The sequence below is a fragment of the Dunckerocampus dactyliophorus genome, chromosome 17 (assembly GCF_027744805.1).
Source record: "Dunckerocampus dactyliophorus isolate RoL2022-P2 chromosome 17, RoL_Ddac_1.1, whole genome shotgun sequence".
Lineage (NCBI taxonomy): Eukaryota > Metazoa > Chordata > Actinopteri > Syngnathiformes > Syngnathidae > Dunckerocampus > Dunckerocampus dactyliophorus.
Genome location: NC_072835.1, coordinates 21,647,512 through 21,674,710, shown reverse-complemented (window position 1 = coordinate 21,674,710; position 27,199 = coordinate 21,647,512). Strand labels below are relative to the sequence as shown.

Genomic DNA, 27,199 nt, shown 5'->3' with positions numbered 1-27,199 from the left:
ACTCGAGTCTTTGTCAAGTGTTAGTGAAATGCAAGTCTGTGTTGAAGGGCAGGAAGGAGAAAGGAGAGTTGACAGTTGCACAGTTAATGACATGTTGCCTGCTTCCTGTTGTTAATTTAGCAGGTCGTGTGTGTTTTTGTTTTTGGCGCTAGGTGTAGCGTTCCTTTCTAAGCTGCTATGTGAAATCAATGGACGCAGGAAGGAAGTTCCCAAAACAGTCAAAGTGTGACATGTTATCATGAATGTGTGAATGCTGTTTGTTTATCCAGCATGTGCCCTGTGATTGAGAAATTAAGTCATCGTGTCTGGTTTCAGACCGGCTGTTTTCTCATGCAAGTTCTAGAAGCAGATATGTAATGCTGAGAATCAGCGGGTTCAACTTTCTTTTCTTCCGTATTGTGTCTCCAAAAGGTGCATTCATCATCTGCTGGACCCCCGGTCTTGTCATCCTCCTCCTGGACGTCTTCTGCGCCAGCTGCAACGTGCTCACCTATGAAAAGTTCTTCCTGCTTCTCGCCGAGTTCAACTCCGCCATGAACCCCATCATTTACTCCTACCGCGACAAGGAGATGAGCGCCACCTTCAGGCAGATCCTGTGCTGCCAGCGGCAGGAGAATGTCAACGGGACGACAGCGGAGGGCTCCGACCGGTCGGCGTCATCCATCAACCACACGGTGCTGAGTGGCGGCTTGCACCACCATCACCACAACGAACACTCGGTGGTATAGAAGGTGAGGATAATGCGTGAAGGGGTTAAATTCCATGTGAGAGATAATGACTGGGCGCAGATGAGAAGGTCAGGTGACTCTGAACATGTGACGTGAAGGCAGGAACCCACCAGATGGATTACAGAATGACGACGGACGTTTTGGCGATGGATCGCAGTAGGACACTAACTATGAAGGATGAGGAGGCGTTATCTCAAGGACTCTGAAAGGATGTTAGTATTTTTGTTGAAGACATATTTTCTATTTGTGTTTAATGCGTTGCTGTGAAAATCCAATAATCTCCAGTTGACTTTATATCCGATGGTTACTTCCACCAAGCACAAAAGTGTAAAGCCGACATGTTTTGTTGTTGATGGAAAAACTACTAACAAAAGTTTGTGCAGGGGCGTCACATGTAACAATGAATTACACCCCCTCCCCACCCACGAATGAAAATGGTACATTCCCATCTGCCGAGTCACTCGCACCGCTTCAGCATCAGCTTGTGACTTCTTGAAACATTGAGTCACTAAACTGCCAATGGAACCATCCAGACGCAAAAACAACCCCACCCTGATTTGTAACGTTTTACACGAAGCAGGAAGCAAACCGCAAAGTGCCCAAAGCACATTGGGACATTCACCTGTTGATGACGCAGCATCAGGACCAACTTGGGGTTCGGTATCCTGCCTGAGGAAACTCGGTCGACATGGACACAGAGGATTGAACCAGCAACCTTCTACCACCTGAACCACGCTGCCCCATATCCTGCGTGACCCACATTCTGCGAGGGGATCCCATTCCATCACCAATATGCGTTTTGAAGCTGAAACTAATAACATGTTCTTTTTACTTCATCTATTTGATGACTCGGCCTACTCAATCAGAACCAGACTTTCTTTTTGTTGCGGTTTTGAGAAAACCGAAAACCATATGAAGACAAAATAATGCTTCCGTAAATGATGTTTCATTGTTCAAGGGACTGTATGCAGCGGGTTGATCCAGCTGCCCCGAGGGCGCCAACATTGGAACGTGCGAATAGCATCACATACGCTAGCTATGTCAGCTGATAACATACCTAACATATAGCCTAACAAACCCAATTGTCGGTCGCTTCTCGGAGACTGCTTTTGTACATGTGCACGCCCTACAGACGTGCCGTGCGTGTGAGTTACAGACATGAACGCCAGTGATTTTATTCGTGCGGAAGGAAAATGTATGACCATTTTTATGAAGTTTACTTCCTAATTGGGAAAAATTGACATATTTTTTGTACGCTAGCTGGTTCAGGTGTTCTTTTATATGTTCTTCTATATTTGTTGGTTACAAAAAAATCATTAAATTAAATTTTAATGAATTATATTTTTGATTATTCATGAATTAAAATTGTTGTTTTTTGTTTTTTTACTTGTATTTGAAGTAATTTGGAGCGAGTTGCATACAGTCCCTTTTTAAGAGCCAGTCTCATGCAGCATTAACATTTTCACTTCTGCAAGCTCAAAGTCAAGCACCTTCGGAACGCCAGCGAGCGTCTTGCGCTGCGAGTTTCCCAAAATAAACGACACAAATGCAACCAAACATCTTCAGGCTGCCATCCAACCTAAATACATGAAGGAGTCAAAAAGCTGCAAGAAATCCCAACTTGTTTATTTCCCTTCTAAGGCCTTAAAGACTACTTGTTCCCAGGTTGTGACCAAAGAAGGGGAGGAGGATGTTTGCAGTTTTACAGCATGCGGGCTCGGAGGCACTGCGCGAAGGTCATCTTATTAGTGTTGTGAGTGTTAACAGACTGCAGGTCGTGACATGAAATGTGACGACCTCTCTGTCTTCTATCGTTTGTTTTTGTGTCTGCGAGTTACAATTGGCTGGAGGTCACATGGGTGTGGAAATAAGCAAGTCGACCATTGAACGCACCGTATCGCCGGTCGAGATGAACGTCGGGTTTCTTCCAGTGACAAGATGGGATTCCATGAAGACTTGAAGTTTGTAGTTGACAGAATCTCTGGTGCCTCAGCACATCTGCTCTGATGTTTCATTTCCATTTGAATGAAACCCTTTTATCTGGGGGAAAGGTCACTCCGATGATATCACCATTTAGAAAGCAACAGAGCCTTTGGACCAGAGAGTGAATGTTACACACCAGTATTGTTAGCGCTATGAAGGAAGTGTTATGTACATACTGTACTCGTACAGTACAGGGACAGACGATATGTTTTTTTTACTAATGAGGCGGCTGACATCTTACTGAAGCGTTTACGAGAATGCAGCATGGAGCATTTGTGAACTAAAACATAAACTACAAGTACGTACAGCAGTTCCCGTTTGAGTCGACTCCGTTTATCGACCGAGGCACCAAGTCCTGGTCCGCCATGTTCTTCGTATTGCCTAACTGTGCCGCCTGTTTTTGCAATTTTGCCCATCATCCACAATCCTTATGTGAGACATGAACACGCACGTTCTTTCTGTTTTCTGTGCGTTCAAAAGATATAAAAACAGCTAAAAAGAGGCAGCTAATGAATACGAATGTGCCTGTTGCTACACACTCACAGCACGGATATAAAACCATAAAACCTTGTTGGGGGTCTTTTAATGTTGGGCTTTCTAGGTGGAATAGGTGTGTCCCGTTACGTGCATTCTAAGCTGCATCTTTTGATCTGTTTTTATATCTTTAGAAAAGAAAAGAGTCACTTCGTCGTTATTACCAAACGCAAAAGCTGATTTGGAACCGCGACTGGAAAGGAACTGCAGTTGACCTTCAAAACTTTGTCCTTTCTTCTTCCATCCACCTTTTCTGCAACTAACAAAATGTACAAAACCGTGTCAACAAACTGCCGTATAAGCAATGGCTATTTTTGGTATGTCGACTTAAACAGGTGCAACATTTCCACCAAGATGTACGGTTCAGTTTGGGAAAGAATGGTTTGAGTTGACAGCTCGGGCTTTTAGCCCAATGCCAAGCGCTGGCCATAACCCGTATGAGCGTGGTGAGGCTTGGAGGGGTGAGTAACGGGTGCCAGCCTCCGTGGTTGTACGGAAGTAAGTTTAGTAAACCTGACACCTCAAGAGCCGTTTAGCTGGATGGTTAGCGTTCTCAACTCTCATGCTTTTAGTTTTGGCTGCAGCAGGCGGGCACACTGGTGCCGTGAGCGTGAGGTGTGGGGGGTGTCAGCCTGCGTGGTTGTATGGAAGTACGGTGGTAAGCCTCACCCCCTGACGCCTTCAGAGTCAAATTGTGAATATTCTCCATTGGACACGAGGTGCCAGTAACTGTTCAGTGAGACAAGCCATAGACTTGATCGCCATGTACTGCAGCTTTAAGTGATCTCACAGCAGCCACAACAATAGTAACATAATAATCATAAGAATAATAATAACACAAGCTACTGTTGCAGCCATAGCCCACGACAAGCTAAAAGGCAACTCTGAACCCCTCGTGTCACTTCCTGTCCTCCTGCCACTAAGGCCCCCTGGGGAGAACATTTACTGCGGAACATTTACACAAGTTTTATTTATGTCTTAAATGGTTTATTTTCCCTGATCATATCTACTATATTGGATAATATGAGTGTAAAGGTGACTATAGGGGTGTTATTCCATGTCTAGAGGGCTCTAATGGGCTTAAAAAAACATTTTTAGAAGCTCGTAAACAGGTTTTCTATACCACAAATATGAAAATATTCCATTTATAAAGAAGAATCCTACTTTGTGGAAATTCCCTTTTCACATTCGAGTCTGGAACCAGTGAAACGCGATAAACGAGGGATTACCGTGTCGACCAATCAACCGAGAGGGGCGGAAACATGGCGGCGCTTCAAGTTGGAATTGCACAATGGAAAGGCAATTAACTGACCTAACTGAACTGTACTACTTGGTGCGAAATGAAGCAGGAACGTTGATGCTTGTATTGTGCATGTGCATGTGCGTGGATTTGAAGTGCTTGGGATATCTTTTTTTCTTTAAGAACAAAACGTTTCCATGTGACCCGGATGATATCCTGCTAAATCCTCACGAGGCTGACTGACTTCATGCAGGCTTGAGAGCTGTTTTTTTTTTTTTTTTAATTTCCGCACGCCCTCGCCGCCTCACGCCAAGATGAAAGCTGATGTTTTGTCCTCGCGCCGTAACACTCACAGATCCGCTCAGATGTCAGTAAGTCCTGCTCGCTCATCCGAGCAGCCCTGTTCGGATGATAACAGAAGTTGCGGTCCGTGTAGAAAGATTACAGCGTTCTCTTTTTAAGCATCGGCGTCAGGCTTATCATGCTGCTACGCATGTTTGGCCTGGAGCAACTTTATTGACGGCTGTTTGAAGGCTTTTTTCTCTCTGCACTGTAAAGACACCCAAATCCACACCACCAGACGTATTTCTATATTTGTTGTCCGGTTTCTGACCAAAAAAGTATGTATCAGGTTATATAGCGTACCAACTACATGTGCCTGTTAATCAGTGTTTCAGTGTGTGTGTGTACAAAGGTGTAAGTATCTGTACAGTGTGTGTGTGTGTGTGTGTGTGTGTGTGTAAATATATATTATGCAAATTGAATCACCAAAGGGAAAGTGTACAATTTTCATGTTCTACGCTGTCCAATCCAAGAGTACTGTAGGAGTTGTGGCGCTTTGAGCTCTTTTGGAATTTACTAACAATGTTCCAGTTCTAAACGGGATTACTTCTACGGCCCCCCCTTCTCCCCTTTAGTACAACCACACTTTCATTGTCCTATCATGTTCTTAGTAGGAGGAATCATTCTCTTACTGTTAGCCCAGGGGTGTCCAAAGTGCAAAATTGAAAAAAACTTGTAAGCTAACAAGAAAAAGTATAAGAATTTTATGAGGAAAAAAAACATAATTTTAAGCTTAATTATTAAAGTTTTTTTTTCAAAGTCCTAATATGAAAAACAAAACAAAATAAAATTGTAATTTTTGGAAAAGTAAGTTGGGGAAAAAGTTATGCCTATATGAGACAAAATATTGTGAGAAGAAATTTTACAAAAACTATTTATGAAGAAATGTGAAATATTTGGGAAATGTAAACAAAATAACATCAAATACGGGGGGGGGGGGCAAAGAGTGAAGTTCATACTGATAATAGGCTTTTTCACCTACATCACAAATGTTTCTTGAAATACAGTGTTCCCTCGTTTACCGTGAAGGATAGGTTCCCAAAATAGCCCGCAATAAGTGAAATCCACAAAGTAGCCAACTTCATTTATATTTTTCCAATTATTATACTGGATGTGTTTTAAGGCTCACCGTACACTTTATGCTCGTTTCTCAGACAGGCAGTAACATTTTCTCACAGTTCTCTCTTCTTTATGAAACACTTTCAAAAAAGTTCAATGATCAAGTTAATGATCAACCTACAGGTTGGACTCAAGAAATGATTAAGTCACTCCCGTGTATTTCACTCCCGTGACCGTGCCTTTTCGTCCTGGCGTCGTTCCGCTGTACTGTAGCGTTTTTGTATCCTTGTTGAAACATATTGCTGCAGACGAACCCATGATTCATTACAAGCTAGCAAGCAAAAGCAAGCTAGCGACGACACAGTAGACGCGGCAGGGCGGCACGAAGAAGATTGATTGACAATGGTCTACAGCCAATCAGGACGCAGAAAAAATTGGCCAGTGCAGATAGACGAGAGAGGGAAGAAAGACACACTAAATTTCCCACAATGCAGTTCTTTTTAAAGGGCCAGGCTGTGCCTGTAGCAGCGTTCATACGCTGGAATGAACAGCGAATCCACAAAAGGTGAACCGTGATAGAGCGAGGGAACACTATGGATCATTTCGTAGCATATCTGCATGTGTTGCTTTATCAAAGTTGCATCCTTTCATTTTTTCACTGGAAAAAGTTTGGACACCCCTGAGTTAGACTTTTTTGCATTGCATGCAAAATTGCAGTTTTTAGAATGGTTGTGGTAGTCTGAATTCCACGTATTTTATGCTACAAAGAATGGCTTTGTTGCAAAGTTGTCCAACGCCTCCAACCTAACAAGCCACACAAGTGGACTGTATCATAATAACAGGAACAATAACGTGATTGACATGAATGCACATGACTGTAGGTTCTAATCCAAGTCGATGTCAAGTGGTGTTATCCCAGCAAAAATAAAGCACGAGAAAAGACTCCGTTGTTTTGTTGTCTTTTTCTTTCTGGTGTCAGAAAACTGGATCTATGGAAACGCACAGTGGTACCATCTGGAACCAAACCATATCAAAACTGAAACAATTTTTCCATTAGGAAATCATTTAAATCCAATGAATCGCAAAAATGTTAACGCCAAACACTTTTAATGCAGGATAATAGTTTTATTTGCGGTGAAGTGGTTAATGTCACTTTCGTCTCCACTGATCACACCACTTAAGTTGACAACATTTTTCTATTACAAGTCATCCCTCATTTATAGCAGGGACTCGAGACGGCCCAGAGTTAGCGAGCTAGCCCGTTAGCCTCTAATTTATTTCTTCTAAACTTAAGAAGCCAAAAACCTACCACTTCCACACGGAATGGGAGGAGAACTATTTTCACTCTATCATGTGGGACATGCCATGGCTGACTTCATGCAGGGTTAAGGTAATGTCATGTAAGCTAACGTCTCATCAATGTTTTGTGTCATTACTGCCACCTTGAGACCAGAATTCTACGCATCACGAAAGAACTTGTAAGCAATACCGAGCAAGGTAACTAATAACTGGCTACACACTCGGAGAAGCTGCCTGGCCGGCGGGAAGGCAAAGAGAAACAAATGGCAAATTTACGCCGCTCATGTATGAAATATTACAAACACGTCTCAGGGTGAGGCGGTGCAGTTTAGGGTGAAAAAAGTTTAAACACAAGTTTTTTTTTAAACTTGTTTTTTTCAAGGGTTTGTATCATGAATGTTTTATCTTCCGTGGTCAGCCTTGCCCCCACTGGTAGTTTATGGGTCAACATTTTGTTGCAATGACAGTGAAAGCGTCACAGATAGGACAACGGGCAACAAGTGATAATGTGTGCGTCATGAAATGCAGTCTTGCACGCTATCAGCATCCTTGAGGAAACAGTTTTGTTTGCATGGTCTTGTATGGCTTAAACTCTCCTATGATACATTAGCAATTAAAGAAGATGAAAACGTTTAAACTACATTAATACATTAATTATAATGCAGTCGTCCCTCGCAATAGTTTGAGTATGGCTCCCTCGCTATATCGCGGGTTTTCAAAAATGTATTAAGAAATGATGTTTTGTGGTTGAATATATGGCCTATTTTTAGTAAAAAAAAAAAAAAAAAAAGTATATTTAAGCAAACTGTCCTTATTCTTGGCCTAAATTAAGCATTATGAAGCATAAAGATGGCTAAATTAACGAACTAAATGAGCTGAAATACAAATAGAAGGCAGAAGAGGCGAACTGTGGCTCTAGTAATGTATTCTACATTGGCCACTAGGTGTCGGTGTTCGGTGTGACAGGCACTAGACTCGTCACTAAGGTTCCCTTGGGAACACATTTACTGTGACACACACGGAGCACAAGCATGATTTACGTCTTACATGTCTTATTTACTCGTATTCTGTCTACTGCATCGAGTAACACGAGTGCAAAGCCATTTAAAGCCGGAAGTACGCTGTCCAGAAAGAAACGAGGAGCTGCTAACGTGTGAGTCTATGTTAGCTTATATGCTTTCTTTTCTATGATTGGGTATGTAAAGGTGACTATATGGGTTATTTCATGTCTTTAGGGCTGTTATGATGTTAAAAACCGTAATTAGAAACAGGCTTTCTATGCCATAAGTACGGAAATATTCCATTTATTAATATTGAATCCAACTTCACTTATCGCAGTTGGGTGTGGGGCCAATTAACGGGGATGAACGAGGGACAACTGTAATGCAAAATCTACTTTTTAAAATAATGTTGTATCAGCAATATATTACAAGAAACAGGTACCTTCTAGATGTGGTGCTTGGGTGTACCTGGCATCAATAGCCTACAATAAACAAATGAAGTCATTTAAGAGAACAAACCCGCTTTCTACCCATGAGTTCAAGTATGATATTAAGCCATCTAGTGTTGCAGCCAGCTGCTATATGTTTTTATAGGACGTAAAGAACAAATAGCAGTGTGTATATGCTAACCTTAACCACTCTACTATGTTTATTGTTCCACAGAATTGGACTGCCAGCCCCCAGTTGACTGATATATGCCTCGGTGCTTCCCGTGGCTCCCCGAGTGCGCCAATCAGAGACGGCACAGCCGCCCAAACGTGTTCCTCCGTGCAGCCGCTGAGTGAATGGGATGTCATATCTTCCTTACAATGTCAATACAGACGCTTTCCGCCGCGAAATGCCCCTCCGCATTGGTAGTTTTGCGTTCTTTTTTTCAGTGAAATGTTTGAATTGGCTGACTCAGCAGTCCGAGTGCCAACAAAATCTGTCCGAGATGGCAAAAACAAGATATGAGAAGCTAAGCTGTTAACATGTGCCAGAGGCCGCAGCACTTTTGCAGAACAGACCCGGCACATTCTCAGCACGTCAGACTTCCCCTGGAACATCGTGGCTTTTCTGCGGAGTGGAGATGCACCGCACTAAGGGAACAAAACAGGAAGTGATTTTCCTCAAACGGTGACAGCAGTAGCGGTAATAGGAAGGTTATGGAGTCCGTTTAGATAAGGCCTTTTGTTTGGAGGGTCACAAGCAGCTAATTGACTGAGTGACTGCTTTTTCCAAGCATCATCGGAGCGCTTTGTGGTGCATTTTAACAGCAGCGCTCACAACAAAAGTAAAAAATAACACGTTAACAGCGGTAACTAGTTTAGTTAATTATGTTAACATTTGCACCACGATTAACGCACACGCGTCATGACAAACCTCGCTTCCATGTGATGAGGGACGAAGGCAAGTATCCCCACCGAGTCCTTTTTTAAACTTTGTTCCTACCTTAACACGTCAACAGCGGTGCTCAGGTGCATCACCGTGCTGGCGTTGAAAGAAGAAATCAAGGAAGCCAGTGTTGCCAAAGTGGAGGTGCCAACAAAACGGGGGTCACAAGCAGTCGAAACTCCTTCTGCCCAAAAAGAGTCTTCACCAAAGGTAAACGTGATGTTAAATGTTAATATTAACTGGAATGGATTGCAGTGGTTCAAACATCGCTCCCTCACTCTATCGCACTTTTTCAAAAATTACTGAATTAAAAAATGATCACTGTTTTGTGGTTGAATATGGCCCATTATTAGTCAAAACATATGCATATATAAGCAAATTGTATGTATTCTTGGCCCAAATGAAGAATTTTGAATCATAAAATCATTTTCAATCAGTTGCTGATGTCGTGTTGCTCAACCAGAGCCTTTTTCTCTGTCACATTTTGTTTGTTTGCCTTTTTGCCAGCATTACCGTGAGTACCTGCACCTGCTCGTGCTTAATAAATGGCTTTTATTAGCACGCAGCCGCTGTCTCTGCATACCGGGCGTCTAGCATTCGACACACCAGATCGTAACAAGACTCACATGTTAGCATTGACAGCATCCTTGGTAGCTATTGTCCCATCGGTGTGATGTTGCTGACACCTAGTGGCCACTGTAGTAGAAGACTAATGCAATGGCGCAGTGAACATTCATTCACACAGGAGCTGCTGTCAGCCACAACACAGCGGTCACTGGCACTCTCCACACTGCTAACCATGCCAACACTCAGCAACTCTACAGTAGCTAGCCGACATCAAACAACGTCACGATATTACACTACAGTACATATAACATTTCTCATTGCCTTATATTTGTGTTTTAATATATTTAGCCATTTTTATGATTGAAAAAGCTTAATATGGGCCAAGAATATGTACAATTTGCTTATATATGCACATGTTATGACGAATAATAGGCCGTATTCAAGCACAAAACAGTGTTCATTTATTAATTACTTAATTTTTGAAAAACCCTAAAACGCTTTTTATAACACTTTAGTAATTTGTGTGATTTTTTTTTTTTTTTAATTTAAGTACATTTTGAACGAAAAAGCTACAAATTTGCGCACATGTGACTGTGCAGGGCTCCACTGTGTTCTGCTTGCCATGAAATTTGAGCCATATTAACAACTTATGTGACATTTTGGAATACCATCTATGTAGGTATTTAATATCTATTTATTCTAAAATATGATTGTGCATGTTAGATGAACATAACCAAGGTTTTTTTTAGCATAATATGACACCGATATCCCTTTCTGGCTCTAATGATGTATCTTGATAATGATAATACAATGTTTTGCTTTGTATTTGCACACAGCGTAAAAGGATGCGCAGACAAGGGGAGACCATCTTCTTTCTCTTTTGTTGCACCCTCAGCTGGAGTGCCGTTTCCATGCCGTTCAAGGTAAGTCATTGCTTATTCTTACCCTACGTTCCACATATTGAATTGTTCCACTGCAGTGTTTTTTTTTACCTTTGGGACGGGGAACCAACGGCATAAACTAAATGGTCGAAAACAGGAAAAGAAAACCGCTGAAAGGATGGCGAACCCATCATGAGAATCGGTGATACAGAAGTAAATGTGCAGACAAAGATGTGAGGGGGAGGAAAAATGTGTGGCGAGGGAAGCGATTTTAAAGAAACTGTTTAAATCAGGGAGGGAGACGAGACAAGAGCGGCCCAAGGCCAAACTCCACACTGCCAAGGCTGTAAACAGTTTACTCTTAACATCCTAATTCCCAGCCCCCTCACTCAAACCCACACACAACCAAGTGGGACACGTGTGCCATGAAAAGTCACAGAAATATGTTCTTGATTCACATACTAGAGCATTCTTGTTGATTGCATGTGACCCATCTTGTGGTGGGAACGCAAGCCTGCAACATGATACGTGTTGGATCGTGCGCTTGCACTCAGTGTTTTTCAGACACCATTTGTAAATCCTGTTCATCAAATTTGTTAAACTTGCAGTAGTTTGCACAAAACAAACACTCTTTGCACACCGTACCAGCTAATATTCAGGACCCTGTTTTGCACAAGGGGGTGCATTCGCTGCAAGTGCGCAAAGGATGCGTATCGCTGCCACAATGATTGGCATCACGTAGCAGAATAAGAGACTAAAATTCACCCCAGAAGTCACCTGTCAGTTCCTGATAGTGTAAAGGTACAGCTGCAACTCTTTAAGCCAGACATCCAAACCCTAGACATTTTGTAAAAAATGTAAAAATTGATTCTTTATTTGTATTTTAGAAATTAAAAATAATCGTAATGAAAAGACGTGAATTAAAATTAATTTAAAATAAAAATGTGAAGTGTAATGTAATGAATGCACTAAAAATATTTTTTTATTAGTGTTACTCCAAAACATCATTTTACCTAAATTCAGGTCCAAGTCAAATAGCATCAAAATAGCGTTTAATGGGTGATTTAGGTACTGGAGGTGTGGTAACCACAGCTGCCCAGCGGGGGTCCCAATGTAGTTTTTTTTCATGGGGCCCAAATGTCCTGGCGGCACTCCCGTCAGTGAGTCATTTTGTAACGCCTACTGTCTATTTTACGTGTTAAAAAGGACTGCAGTAATGTACATGGACTTGACTCAGCACACCTCGGTTCCAAAATGATGCCGACACAGCTTTTTGACTGAAGAGGGTTTTTGCACACGTGTCCTTTGCTGTGGTCATGTCTGTGGATTTGGATCTTTCTACTGCTAGCCGCACGCTGACCACCGAAGCCACACCAGACGCTCGGGTGGGGCTTTCCGTTTGCTGTCTATTAGCTGCAGCCAAGTGTAAAGCATGGCAGGCAGGGCTGGTGAAATGAAGGCGCGGTGATGACGATTTCGTCCAAAGCACACATGAAAACAAACAAACTAAACCATTTAATGAACTTGCTTTACTTTCATGCATATTCAGCTTCAAATGATGGGCTCCGCAATGAACAATATGTAAAAAAAAAACAAAACACAATCTTGACAAATCTAACACTTTTTCAAAATATGGAAACAATACAAAGGGCAAAAATGATGAAAGAAATAGCAAAATCATTACCACACAACGGTTTTGAACAATGCTGAATACAATTCTAAAGAATGAAGAGAAAGAGGCATGTTGTTGTTGTTGTTATTATTATTATTATTATTATTATTATTATTATTATTATTATTATGATTTGTCTGTGTAGGCTCTCAGTCGTACAGGAGTTGTCCATCCAGGGAAAGGCTTCTTGAGACGTCATCTGTACTTCTGTGAAGAAGGTGTCGGACGTTTCGCTCCTCATCCGAAGAGCTTAGTCAGCAAACTAATAAGTGCTGGTAGCCTAGGCCTTAAATACAGTAAGAGTGGGCGGAATTGGTGTGCCAACACCCTCCTCCTATTGGTTCCTTACACTAAGCCTGGGCGGAGTTGTGGTTACTGAGACCAAAACCCACAGCTCTTAGTCATGCAAATGAGGTGAAGGCAGGGCCGAGCCAGAACAATAGATGCTAACGAGCCAGTATCAGAGTCGTTCATACCCAACTCAGAGAGCGGCACTTCCCTTTGATCGGAGGTGCTAATGGCAGGAGAGGATTATACCACTACTCCGCCCAGGCTTAGTGTAAGGAACCAATAGGAGGAGGGTGTTGGCACACCAATTCCGCCCACTCTTACTGTATTTAAGGCCTAGGCTACCAGCACTTATTAGTTCGCTGACGAAGCTCTTCGGATGAGGAGCGAAACGTCCAACATCTTCTTCACAGAAGTACAGATGACGTCTCAAGAAGCCTTTCCCTCGATATTATTATTATTAGTAGTAGTAGTAGCCTTGCATGTGTGAAACACAGAAACAAAACAAAATAAAAAATGTCACACAAAAGTCCCAGTTTCCCTTGCCCGAGGCTACGCTGACGCTGCAGGCCAATTCCGATTGCTCACAAGTGACCTGAATCTGACTTTTTTACGTCAATGTGAACAGTACAATTCCAATTTTTTTCCAACGCGACTCAGGCCTCGTTGGTATGTGGATAAATCCCACATGTATTCGAGCTACTGCAGTCTGAGCGGTGAGGTCCTATACGTCATTTAAAGTCTTGTTCACGAGGTTGAACCCCAGCAGTAGGACAAAAAGAAGAAGAAAAATGCCACAAAATGGAATTATAGTCACATGAAAACAACAACAGGAGCGTGCGTTAAAGTGAATCTGTGCTGGCTAGAAGTGTCTAAAACTAGTTCTCACAGTCGGCTTGGATCGACGTTGGAACATCTCATACGTGGAGTTTGCATGTTCTTCCTATGCATGCGTGATTTTTTTCCACATCCCAAAAACATGCATGTTGGCTTAACTGGAGACTCTAAATTGTCCATCGGCGTGAATGTGAGATGTCAGAGCACTTGCACTTGCTGTTTCTCCTCAAGGCACCTATTTTTGTGCAGGTTTTATCCCCCTCATAATGCATCCACGTAGACAGTGGTAAAATATGAAAGGTGGTGGGTGTCTGTAACTTAAGTATGTATATTCTTCCATACATGTACGTATTCTACGTATGCTGAGGCTCAGTATCTTGCTAGCAAATCCATATTAAGTTCCCGTATTAACAGTCTGCCTCAATCTCAGCATTCGTGTTCATCGTGTTTTGATGCATCCGCTCCAGAATCCGATGAATACTGCTGAAGCTCGGCCGATCTGATGGGTGTGTGCTCCAACAAAGCCTCATGAGATTATACAGCTCCAGAGGGCAGTTTTCCGGGCAGGAAAGGATATGACCGTCCCTCACATAGTAAATGACTTCCTCGTGACCCATACCGTAGTACGGCTGCATGCCGTGGGAGAAGATCTCCCATAGCACCACGCCATACGCCCAAACATCCGATTCTGTGGTGTAGCGGTTGTAGAAAATCGACTCCGGGGGCATCCAGCGAATGGGTATGGCATCGTTCTCATTGGCTTTGTAATAGTCGGCTGAGTATATGTTTCTGGAGAGGCCGAAGTCTGCAATCTTCACCACCATTTCCTCCCCGACCAGGCAGTTTCTCGTCGCAAGGTCTCGGTGAACAAATTTGCGCTCGGACAAGTATGCCATGCCGGCTGCAATCTGCTTGGACACTGACAGCTGCTCAGTGCAAGAGAGGGCTCCCGCTTCCATCTCCGAGGAAAAGCTGCGACCAGACAGGCTCGCGCGGCTGAGGGTTCGCACGGATCGTGTCGGAGAGCGACGACGCAGGAACTCATTCAGGTCGCCGTGGGCCATGTACTCAAACATCAAGCACATGGGCTTGCCCACTGCGCATACACCTGGAGGATGAAAGCACATAACCGCTTTTAGTCAGCTTTTGGGCCTCACAGTTTCTCACCACGGAGGTTTGAGGGGACAAACAAGACGTAAACACATTAGTGACGTCATTCGTCATTTTTTTCATCTACGCCATATTGTAGAATGAGTTCATTCATGGGGGGTAAGGGCATATAAACATTCAGGCGAGACATAAACACAGACAAAGCCATCTGTGATGTGTGCACACTCACAAATAAACTCCAACGCATAGTGGCTCTACAGTTTCACATTAATAGCTGAGTGATGTAACAGAAGCCCAACGCTAAATCAGACTTGTGTTCTCCTGAGCCAGTCTTTGCTCACAGGAAATGTGGACATTTAAAAAGAATTTCTGAAAGTGGAAGTCCCGCTGCACCCCTGGTTGAAATACAGTGTACATATCTAGTGCAATGCTTCTCAAAAAGTGGGACGCGCCCCTCTGGTGGGGCGTGGTGAGGTGGCAGCGGGTACTTTCAGTCATAAGTGAGATGGATGGATAGGCATGTGCTTACTGTATATATATTTATTCTCTTTACATTGTGTCTTTGAGTTTTTTTGGGTTGATTTTATTTGTAAAAGTGCCACGGGTCACAAAATAGCAGTAACTTTGGACAACCCTGCTGTAAAAGCTAACCAGTCGACGAGAGTTGCTCACAGAGTTGACGTCACGTCACGCTCTCAACCCCGAAGAAGAGCTATAAAAAGCAGGAGTGTCCAAAGTGCATTACAGGGGTCGCTTGTGGCACGCGGCTCATTTTTGTATTGGCTCAGGCATGTCGTAGGAATTAAATTAAAACAAAAAAAAAGCAAAAATAGAGTAAAAAGTCAAGGGACGACTGTGTGTGTCTTTTGATCGTAGTACTATGCAGACAAGTAAACACTTATCTCTTAAATATGTTTACAAAACCTACTTTATTGTTGGGAAAACAAATGTTATCTTTCTGTGTTGTTCTTTTCAAGGCCGGTTTATTAGAGGTCATGACCAAAGACAAGATAAACACACAAGGTCTTCCAGGAAGTGCGTTTGAATGTGAGAGGTTTTATGACATTGAATTATTCCAATTAGAGTGGATTAACTTTAATAGGAGAACATTTGTCTTCCTCAGGGAAACATAGGCTCTACTGTCCAACGTAGAATTGATTTGCTGGAAACAGTCCGAGTTGTGTTGGTTTTATAAATCTATGAGGGTATAAACATGTACAAAATGATGTAATTCCACTAATATTCAAGTTGTTGAGGCGAAATTTAAACAGATATACGCAACCATTAGTAGGTGCTGATCGTATAACTGCAATGCAATTTTCATTTCCTGCTTTTTGGAACGAAAGCCTAGTGAATAATTGATGGGGCGTTTCCCATGTGGGACTCTAATGGAGATACACTTCCAGTCTATCAACTCCACCATTGCTCGCCATCGACGACTGAAGTGATCACAAGAAAGTGGCACTAAAAAACATCTGATTAGCGCAGGTGGTTTACGGCGTTTCGTGGTTAATAAAAAAACGTAATGTTGATCGGTGAACACGAGACCCAATCGAGAACTAGTTAGAGCGGAAGAATACGCTCAGTGCGACTCAACACTGGACTGTTGCGACCACCATTCAGGATAAAGATCGTATTGTGACGTCTATGAAGGTGACGTGCAGGTGGTCCATCAACAATCTCTTTATTGCGGAAAGAAAACAGGCTACTGTCGGCCGACGTCACAAATTTGTCTTTTTTTTTATTACTGTTACAATTAATCCACGTCTGCAATTAATAAGCAGTCTTTTCTTTCATCCTCTCCGTTATTCAAGATCAGTGTTTACATTTCCCCCTCCCACGTGCGGATCCACAATGTGAGCTCCAGCCGTGACTGCTGCCGTTTTTTGAAACCCAGTTTCAGCCCACACACGTTGTCTCTTACCAAGGAGTCGAACAATGTTGGTGTGGTCAAATTCAGCCATGAGGGCCGCCTCTCGCTGGAAATCATTCTGCATGTCAGCTGATGCCTCCTCCTTGAGCATCTTGACCGCCACCATTGTGAAAGGCTCTATCGGCAGCAAGCCTGGTGCTCTGCAAGACACATACAGTATGTTCACCCAAATGATGTTTCAGCATTGGACAAGCATTCACCTGCATGAAAACCTTTTTTTTTTAAGAAAAGCATGTGTTTATAATGCAGAAAGTGACACAGTGACACTCTCCTCTGGTCTATTTGCAGCACTATATATGATTTGTGTGCGTATTTGTGCACTATATATAGTGAAATCCATGTGTCATGCAGGCATTTGGGTTGGAGCTTGAGCTTAATCTTGTTTTTTCCTGCCTGCGTGGTGGAAAAAACAGCAAGGACGTCATGTCCTAACAGAAAATGGGAGGTTACGTCGAGGAGGTGATTTTGATTGATGGCGGTCAAAGCAAATGACAAAGGGCGTCGTTTGCATGTGAAGTCAAGAATGTGGGGATGTGTTAGAGACAGATTCAAGGTCAGTGAATGCGTTACGTTCCCCGGGGTGTCGATTGCCTGCACCATTCCTGTTTCCAGTTTTTGGATTACCAGATGGGATGAAGGATATCCGACTGGTGCTACCGAGAATTGACCAACAACTTTTGTGGAACCATGAAGGTTGTTTATGTGTAGTCATCCCTCGACACTCAACGCTTCGCATCTCGAGACTTCACTCTGTCACAGTTTTTCAAAAATCATTGCTGTTTTGTGGTGAACTAAATGAACAAAAATATCAAGATAAGGCATTCAGAAGACTCATTCAAAGACTGTTATGTAGTATTCTAAACTGGTCACTAGGTGTCGCTAATGTTACATGGATGAGGCAATAGCCACCGCAGGAAGTACGGTGCAAAAATCGCATGTAAAAAAAAAAAAATACAAGGAACTTTCCCAGTGCTAATGTGTGAGTCCAAACTTCTTCCAGCGTGGGCCACATAGCGAAAAATGAAACTTTGCCATTTTGATATTTTGTAAAGCAACACATTGTGAAAAAGTGTATTGTTGGTATCAATTTCGGTTTTGCTCTTTTTTTCCTCATTTTAATTTTCCAAATATTTCAACTTTCTTTTAAAAAAATCTTCATAACTTTATTCCCATAATATTATAACCAAATTTTCCCAAAATTACAACTTTATTTTGTTTTGCTTATTTCTCATACTACTTCTAAAAAAAAACCACACATTTTTTCTTTAATATTTCAACTCTATGCTACTAAAATGACATTATTTTACCTCATAATATTACAAGATTATTCTCATAAAATTTAGATGTTTTTTTCTCATTAGACTACAACTTTTTTTCTCTTAATATTTTTACATTCTTCCCATAAAATTGCAGCTGTTTTATCCATTTGTTTTATCCTATTGTTTTTTTCTTTAATTTTCCAACTATTTAAACTTTTGTTTTGGAAATTTTCTTCTCGTAATTATGATTTTATTCTCATTAAAACCTTGTCAAACCTTCAAAAAATTACAACTGTAATTAATGTTTTATTTTTATCATATTTTTTTCTTTAATATTTTCATATTATACATTTTTTCCAAATGGCCACCGGGCTGGACTTTGAACACCCCTGGTCTATATTAAATGTTATTTATGTCTTATTTACTCTTATTTTGTCTAATAAATTGGTAATAGTAGTGTAAAAGTGACTATAGGGGTGTTATTTCATGTCTAGAGGGCTCTAATAATTAAAAAAAATCCTTATTTAGAAGGTCATGAACAGATTTTCTATGCTGTAACTACAGAAATATTCCATTTATAAATAAGGATTCCTACTAGGCGGAAAATTCACTTATCACAGTTGGTCTGGAACCAATTAACCGTGATAAAAGAGGGATTATACTTGAACAAACATTAAAGTTGAAATAAATCATGGCTGTGGATTTAGTTTCGTCAGAGGGAATGATCTGGCCGTGGTTCAGTGTGGGCTGAATGTGACGCCTCTCCTAGACACGTGTGAATGACGCAGCAACTCTCAGTGAGTTCCTCCTAGCTACTTCTTTCTTGCCCTCCTTTTGCGTCAAAAATTCTTCTTAAAAAATTATTAAACTATTCTGTCACCATTCAGATCAACAGAACATTTGACAACTAAGACTAACTTGTCCTAATTCTGCATTTGTTTCTTGTTTGTTTTTAGTATATCTTATCTCCTCGAAGAACGCTGATGGGCCTGAAAAATGTTGTCCAGCCTTATCAGTTTCCAGCTTGACAATAATAGCAAGGATTTGCACTATTGCATACTGTTTATGTAGCACTTTTATCACTATCGTCCTTGTTTTCGTCCATTTATCTCAGTTTTATTGTCCAAGTCTTACCTTGCTTGGAAGACTCGGCCAAAGGCTCCTTCTCCAATATCTCGAACATATTGGATATTATTCCTGGGATATTCTAGCGCAAGCAGCTTGGAGTTCAGAAGCAAGGGAACCCGCTGGTACATGGGGTTGGGGTGCAGACGGTCCAGTAGGAGCTCTGAAGGAAGAGCAGTCATAGTCGGGGTCTCCATTGCTCTGTATGTACAAAGACGTTGTCAGAACATGATGAAAAACTGAGCATCACATTTTGCTTTTACCGCTTGTGTTGTCTCCACTGTTTCCTCCGGCGGCGGCATGCGAGGACTATGATGCTGAGGATGGCGGCAGTGGCGAGCCCAGCCAGGACAATAACAATGACAGACATGGAGTACGCTGGAGATGATGCCGTCATGGGAGGGAGACGCGGTGGTTCACGAGGGCCTGGTGGTTCTGGCTTAAGCACGGATGCAAAGCCTGCTCAGAAATGAGTCATCAGCAATTCCTTGGGTCTGTAATACCCATCTTTCATGAGAGAGGACAGAAGTTACCTGATCCTGTACCTGCCTGCCCACACTGCTGCACAGCACAGTACTCCCAGCGTATATTGGGATTGGAGGTGTAACACCATGGCTTGTCGCTGATTCCTCCTGGGTTCCTGCAGTGATTCTCTGAGTTTCTTAACTCCGGAATGGCATCCACAGACAGGCGGTGCTGATGGGGAACCTTTAGGGACAGGATGCAGTCTGCATAATTCATTTAGGACAGGGGTGTCCTAACTTTTTCCAGCAAGGGCCACATAGTGAAAAATGAAAGGATGCAAGGTCCACTTTGATATTTTGTAAAGCAACAAAAGAACTGCAGTTCTTTGGATGTTGTTGTGGGGTCTTTTGTGACCTCTTGGATGAGTCGTAGCTGTGCTCTTGGGGTCATTGTGGTTGGCCCATCTCTTCTGGGAAGGTTCACCACTGTTCCATGCTTTTGCAATTTGTGGATAATGGCTCTCACTGTGGTTTGCTGGAGTCCCAAAGCTTCAGAAATGGCTTTACAACCTTTTCCACAGTGATGTATCTCAATTAATCTCAGTTAAGTTATTTTTTAACAGAGGGGGCTTTCACGTTTTTACACAGGGCCATGTAGGATTGGATTTTTTCTCCCTTAATAATAAACATTTTCATTTTGTTTCATTTGAATTTTGTGTTCAGCCGTGTTGTCATTGACTAATATTTACATTTGTTTGATGATCTGAAACATTTAAGTGTGACAAACATGCAAAAAACTAAGAAATCAGGAAGGGGGCAAACACTTTTTCACGCCACTGTAGTTGTTTTCCTTTAAAGCTCTCCTGGTCCACAACTATGCTAATATCGTGCTGTCAGAAGCATGTATCTTAAGATAAGCTACATTTGTCATAGATTGCAGTGTAAAATCTACCTTTATCCATGCAAGAAACTGCCTTTTTTTTTCTTTTTACTGTTGTTTCTGTGCTGGCATTGTGATGTCTACTGTAAAAATATGCCAACACTTTTTTTTGTTGAATATTAGTGAGGACTTCCTTTTTAAATATTCTCCCACTACAGAGACAAAACTACCTTGCAAAAATAACATTTATCCACAGCCTATCGGGGGGGAAGGTTACATTTTAATAACTGCAGAGGTTGTAGAATGTCTCTGTAATCCTGAGAGCCAACACAAATATTGAACATCTGCTGCCTTGATGTACTGTATCGTGTGCAGCAGTGTTGCATCGGCTGCGATGGCTGAGTGAACCTGAGTGAAGTTACCCTGCAATGCCAGAGCCCCTCATACATAAATCACAATCTGCTCATCTGGTCCACCTGATGACATCATCTGTCAGTACCTTTTCAAGTAACTTGCATGGTTGCCATTAATGAACAAATTCATTTGACAGAAATGCATTCCACGTACAGTATCTGTAACTCATATCAAATTGTTTATTTAGAGACAGAATCCCGTTAAATAACTATACATGCTATGTAACAACGATACAAACAATACAGTCACTTCACACTTGGAATTTCACAGCTTCACTCTATCACGTTTTTTCCAAAACATGAATTAATAAATCATCCTGTTTTGTGGTTGAGTACGGCCTATTGTTAGTCAAAAAGCATGCATATTTAAGCACATTTTACATATTTTTTTGTTCTAAATTAGGCATTTTCAAGCAGAAAAATAGCTAAATGGACTCAGATACAAATGTAAGTCATTCAGACACTGTGATGATAGGTAGTATTCTACACTGGTCACTAGGTGTCAGTAATGTGACTGTAATGTTCAGTGAGACACGCAAGCACCAGACTTGATCGCCGGAACAACGAGCTTTTATTGCATGTTTGAACGATCTCGCAACAGGCACAATAATTCTTAAGACGAGCTACTGTTGCGGCCGTAACCAACAGCAAGCTAAAACTTCACTCCCTGTCTGAAATTGAAACCAGGAAAATGCAGCAAAATGGAGAACTGTGAAGCACACAAGCGTATTCATTAGTCAAACTGCATGTTTAGTACGATAAATTCATACATGTTTGCAGGTTACTCCCCGCCTCTGAGCCCCCCCTCCCCCCATCCGCCCCCTCCCCAACAATTCACCATGCCCCCCCACTTTTTTGAGAAGCACTGCTTTAGCTTAAGAATTGCACAATGTGGTGTAAACAAAGAATGAAAGGAGTGTAAAGGCGACTACAGGGGTATTATTTCATATCTACAGGGCTCTAATAATGGTAAAAACTGACAGATTTTCTGTGCTCTAACTACAAAAATATTTAATGTAATAATAATGAATCCTATATCACGGAAATTCATTTATCATGTTCGGGTCTGTAACCAATTACCCGCCATAAACGAGGGATGACTATACAGCCATCTGTTCATCAATCATCATATATTATCATTCATTAGTGGTGACTACGTTTTGTACTTTAAAATGAGTTTAATAAGTGTGTGAGGCATACATAGGGCTTAAAAAGGCGTGTTAAAAATAGGCATATTTATGGGCATCTCAAGTAAATACGTTTTTTTTGGCATTCACCGGTAGGTTTGGAGTGGAACCCCCGCAAAAAGTGGGGACCTGCTATAGTACGCATAGTAAATTTAAAGATGTGAACATTCCAAACAGATGTAAAACATTACCGAGTAAGGTGTCATAATGTGTGCTCATTAAAAAAAGGGGGAAATGACGGGAAAAAGGAATGTATTGTTGGCAAAAGTTGAAAAATCTATAAAACTTAAGCCCACTGAACATGCCTAAGATTTTTTTCACATATAGGAACCACATAAATATGACGTGTAGAACATTAAATATAATGCACATATGCTTTTATATTACACAGTAACTTGTATTTACAATAGAGCTTCTACTTGAATGTTTTTACCACGTTATACAGAGCAGGTAAAAGATCATTATAAGCCAAGGTATCACTTATTTATGTACAACACGCGCTGCACATTGGGCCCCGCAATCCACGGGGGCCCCACATTTTGAGCATTCTCTGAAGATGTGCAAATAATGCACATCACTAGTGTGAGGCCAAGAGCGCCCAGTAAGCCTGTGGCAAGACAGTGGTGTAATGGTACAGCTGCTGCCTTTTGAGGGCGATGGTGGTTGAGGGCTGGGCTCATCTGTGCAAATGACTGAGGTGTATGAATAAGCAAGGTTGCCATTACAAACATAATCATGCTAAGTTTTGACTGACACTGTTCCAGAACAGTACATAGAGCACATTTGGAGCGGTGTAGAACTGCACTACGTCAGACTGGGAAGTGTCAGTGATCCCATTTATGCAAGTGGTGCAATCATGCTCAGATGGCCCTCACGGGGAAGCCTTCAAGTAGACATCATCCAAATCACAGAGTTCTTATGCTTTTGTGAGGCAATGAAAGCATTAGTGCCTGCCATGAACGTAAACATAGCATATTATCACGACGATGGTCCCACTTGGTCTCCATTCATAGACTATCAGAAAGTTTCATTGTTGATTTATTACATCATTTCCTCAGGAGTCGAGTGGAAAAATGATGGAGTGCAATGACGCATCTCAGTGGGTGTATTCAGTGCAGGCGTATTCACGTGTCCATAGGATGCGCAGTAAGCGTGTGGGTTTCTGAGTAAATGAGCGTCTGTGTTCGCGATAGCCAGTGTAGCATTTGCGTGTGAAAGCTAATTGCTTCCAGAGCCAGGATGTGACAGAGCGAGCCCCTCCTTCTCTGCTGACCTGGCAAACACACACATACACAGAAACTGTGCGGGAGAGCCGTGCACGCTCACCCCAACGCAACCTTTTTAACGAGCAAAGCCGTAAAAACATAAATGGGCTTTGAGACCGCTGGGAGTGTTTTCGTGTGTTTGTGTATGACACATTTTTATGTCGATCCCTTCCGAGAAAAAGCCACCGACGTGTGATAGAAAGGACGGAGACATCAGTTGGACTCGGCTTCATAAGAGAAAGGACTGAAGTAAATTTGGTTGACTTTGCATCACCAGACAACAGAAGAATGTTTCCATAGGAACATATGGTGTATACACACACACAAACACACACACACACACACACACACACACATGCAGAGGGGTTACCTGTTGGTTCCACGGCTGACACGGTATCCCAGACCTCGTCACATTGTTATTACCCTGGTAAAAGCGCCCTCTACCATTGTAACATGTCGCTGTTGATACCAAACACAAAGGTCGTAAGGTTAATGCTTAATTTTTTGGAATAATGGTCATGTCTCGGGATGGGTATTGAAACTCAGCAACAACGCTGAAGTTAGCTTCTGACTCGCCAGCCTCTGATTTGATTTAAGGTGGTATTAAGCTAATATGCAGTGCAACTGTTTGTCCACTGATTGTTGTAAATGAGACATGGCATTTGCCTGACACCCGCTATGGTTTTGTGAAACGTTTATTCTGTTTGTGAAAATGCAACAAAGGAACATGTATGTGAAGTGCGACCCGCTGCTTGTTTTTTATTGGGCCGTGGTACAATAGAAGCGCAGTAAAAATGGGAAAAATAGAGCAAAAAGGCAAAATGTAAAGAAAAGAGGCTGAAATGTTGATACTAATGACTAATAATAAAAGCTTTGTCTTTCAACATTTTTTTTAAAGTTTTTTTTAGCCCTTTTATTTTTAAATTAAAAAATACCAAATCTCAAAAAAATTGGGGGAATTTACCCTTTTAACCGTGTATTTTTCGCCTTATGTTTAGCTTCGGATTTTGGAACCAGTATTTAAACAATACCCAACCCTCGTCATGTCAGTGGAGTCGTAATTATCACATAATGTCCAGACTTACTTGTCACTTCATCTGTCTTGATATCTGAGATAGAGAAAAGATGAATCATCTTGAATCATACAGCAGAAAACAAGAAAGGTGATAAAGTTACTGACATAAACCGGGAGTACAGTGGATCCTCGCATGCTGGGATGTAAGTTGTTGTTTTCTAGTAGTAGTAGTAGTAGTAGTAGTACTTGTAGTAGTCTTGCGTATGTGTCTTCCATTCCTGTCTCGGCTGTCTCATTTAGTCGCGCCTATTTGCTATTTGTGGGTGGTCTAAAGGGGTAACCCCTTTAAATGGCGGGGGTCAACTGTACTTATGAGTCTTCAACAGAACCGTTTTAGTGAGGACTTACCGACAAAAGGGACATGAGTGCAAGCATCAGGGTCTGAATGGAGACTGGGTAAAGCTTGACATTTGGGCAACAGCAAGCTGGGAGCATGCGAGTCTGTGACAGAACCGAACAGGCCAGGTCGGACGGACATGCTGCCTTCCAGCATCAACCACTCTTTGTGACAGTACAGCTCCTTCACTGCGAGGCAATGCTCCCTGTAGTAAAAGGACAAAAAAGTTGATTATGTATCACTATTGTCATTCTTGTTAGTGGTTTTCACCCTATATGGCCAAAAATAGAATTGAACAAATCCTGGATGGAAGTTCTAGAGCTCTAATAGTGTCCACTCAGTAGAATTTGTACAAGATTATGTAGTTGGTAGTTTTGCAGTGACTAGACAGTACCTCTATCATGGTTTTTCAAAAATATATTAATTATAAATCATCGCTGTTTCATGGTAGAATACGGCTTATTTTTAGTTTTAAAAAAATGCATATTTAATTGTTACATATATTTAGCCTAAATTAAGCAAGCATAAAAATGGCTACATGAACTAAAGACACATTCAAATACGTTGTGACATGTGGTTTTCTACACTGGTCACTAGGTGTCAGTAATGTCACATTGATGAGCCAATAGCTACTGCAGGAAGTACTGTACAGAAATCGGAAGTAAAAAAGGAACAAGGAACTCTCCCAATGCTAACGTGTGAGTCTGTATTATGCCTTATACGTCTTATTTTCTCTTATTGTGTCCACTATATTGGGTAATAAGAGTGTAAAGGTGACTATAGGGGTGTTATTTAATGTCTACAGGGCTCTAATCATGTCAAATGTGGTATTTCAAAGGTTGTAAGCAAGTTTTCTACGCTCTAATTGCAAAAATATTCCATTTATAAATAAGGAATCTTTCACTTATCACGGTCAGGTCTGGAACCAATTAACCACGATAAATGAGGGATTATTGTATATGATTTTGTCATTTTTCGTTTTTTTTGTTAGTTTATTATTATTTTATTTGTCATTTACAAAACATTTATAGTTACTTTTTTTTTATCAATTTTATGTATATTTTTATAATTATACTCTGTACTTATACTACAATTTATTAATGTGTTATTTTGTGATTTTTATGAATTTTTTAAATAATTTTTTTAAAGGTAGGTTACCTGCAGACAGGTTTGGGTGCAGGCCCCAGCCCAGATGGGTTACAGTCAGGGAAGGAGGTATGGCACAAAAGTGAACGCACTGCCGGGCCACACAGCATACTGAGTCCTTCTAACTCGGTCCACCAGCTCTGAACGAGGTACTCTTGCATGTCTTCGGGGTCAGAAACCGAGGTATTGAAGAACACCAGTGAATCTTCTCGTAAAACTGAGCGGCACACATCCCCGCGATATGCACTGCAGAAGCCTGCAACGCCCTTGTAGAGCCTGCTAAGGAATGGGAGGGAAACACATTCATACAGCAAATGTTTGCATCATCAAGCTAAAAGTCCATTCTGTCATTCAGATTTCAATTAGATGCATTGGGTTTTTGAATGAAAATAGTGTGAAAATGATATGAAAAGATAGTATATTCCGTGTCAGAATGGCGATGATTTGCGTTCATTTCACATCTGATGACGTTCTGAATCGCCTGCTTGGCAGTTTTCCTCCGTTTCCTCTCATCCTGTATATACAGTGACTCTTAAAAACTCCAGATGTTGCCTCCTCGGGAGGCTGGAGCAATGGTTAAATCATTAAATCAAAACGTCAATGTACAAGTAGAAGCAACACGTAAATCTAGCAAATCCCACCATGACCGTTATCTCTCTAATTTCTTTCTCATGACTCTCTGCGTCTGCATCCAGTGTCCAGATGTGGCAAGCAGACTATCGAACCTGGATTTCTCTCATCCTCTGAGTCCTCCTGCCATGATGCCACTTTCTCTATTTCAAAAACTCAGCAGCCAAAAGACATGCTGTGGATGGATGTAGTCATGTAATGGATGGGACGACTGAAGAGAGCGCCGCATCAGATAATGGTCTCACATTTATTTTCTCCCTCATTTTCCACAGCTTGTCTTCAGTTTCACAGTCCACATGTGGTAACTGTGGTCATGTTGAGGTTTAACAGTTCACATTCAGCTCGCATACTCACATATGTTTGACTGCAGCACCGACTCCCTGTCAAAACGCCAGTATTAGTGGCAGACATGAATTCATGTTGGATTTACATTCTCAACTAGACATCAGTGGAATGAGTAAAAGCAAATGCTTTAGTTTTGTTGAAGGGGGCAATATCAAAATACTGTGGAAGCCTGGTTTTCGTAGGATTCGGTTTTTGACGGAAATTATCGACAAAAATGTGTCCCGT

General features: G+C 41.6%; 3 protein-coding genes across 7 annotated transcripts in view; 2 read left to right on the top strand and 1 right to left on the bottom strand.

Annotated features, from left to right (window-relative positions):
• The window catches only part of lpar1 (lysophosphatidic acid receptor 1), a 35,850-nt gene extending 30,048 nt beyond the window's left edge, over positions 1 to 5,802 (top strand). Inside the window, exon 3 of the mRNA XM_054756227.1 lies at positions 412 to 5,802. Coding sequence (XP_054612202.1) covers positions 412 to 728 — 317 coding nt within the window. The 3' untranslated portion in view covers positions 729 to 5,802. The remainder of the gene's footprint in view (positions 1 to 411) is intronic.
• A 163-nt stretch (positions 5,803 to 5,965) lies between these two features.
• Positions 5,966 to 27,199, top strand: part of rassf6 (Ras association domain family member 6) — a 52,204-nt gene continuing 30,970 nt past the window's right edge. For all 5 annotated transcript variants that reach the window (XM_054756224.1, XM_054756215.1, XM_054756214.1 and 2 more), the window contains exons 1-3: positions 5,966 to 8,338; positions 8,850 to 9,770; positions 10,964 to 11,050. Coding sequence is in view for 1 of the 5 variants with exons in the window: in XM_054756214.1 (XP_054612189.1) it covers positions 10,973 to 11,050 (78 nt within the window). In the remaining 4 variants the exon portion in view is untranslated. The remainder of the gene's footprint in view (positions 8,339 to 8,849; positions 9,771 to 10,963; positions 11,051 to 27,199) is intronic.
• The window catches only part of musk (muscle, skeletal, receptor tyrosine kinase), a 37,385-nt gene continuing 23,583 nt past the window's right edge, over positions 13,398 to 27,199 (bottom strand). Inside the window, exons 11-19 of the mRNA XM_054756231.1 lie at positions 26,012 to 26,275; positions 24,865 to 25,058; positions 24,527 to 24,550; positions 23,812 to 23,900; positions 19,766 to 19,940; positions 19,496 to 19,691; positions 19,242 to 19,433; positions 16,840 to 16,988; positions 13,398 to 14,913 (exon numbers count right to left, since the gene is read on the bottom strand). Of these exons, the coding sequence (XP_054612206.1) occupies positions 14,213 to 14,913; positions 16,840 to 16,988; positions 19,242 to 19,433; positions 19,496 to 19,691; positions 19,766 to 19,940; positions 23,812 to 23,900; positions 24,527 to 24,550; positions 24,865 to 25,058; positions 26,012 to 26,275 (1,984 nt within the window). The 3' untranslated portion in view covers positions 13,398 to 14,212. The remainder of the gene's footprint in view (positions 14,914 to 16,839; positions 16,989 to 19,241; positions 19,434 to 19,495; positions 19,692 to 19,765; positions 19,941 to 23,811; positions 23,901 to 24,526; positions 24,551 to 24,864; positions 25,059 to 26,011; positions 26,276 to 27,199) is intronic.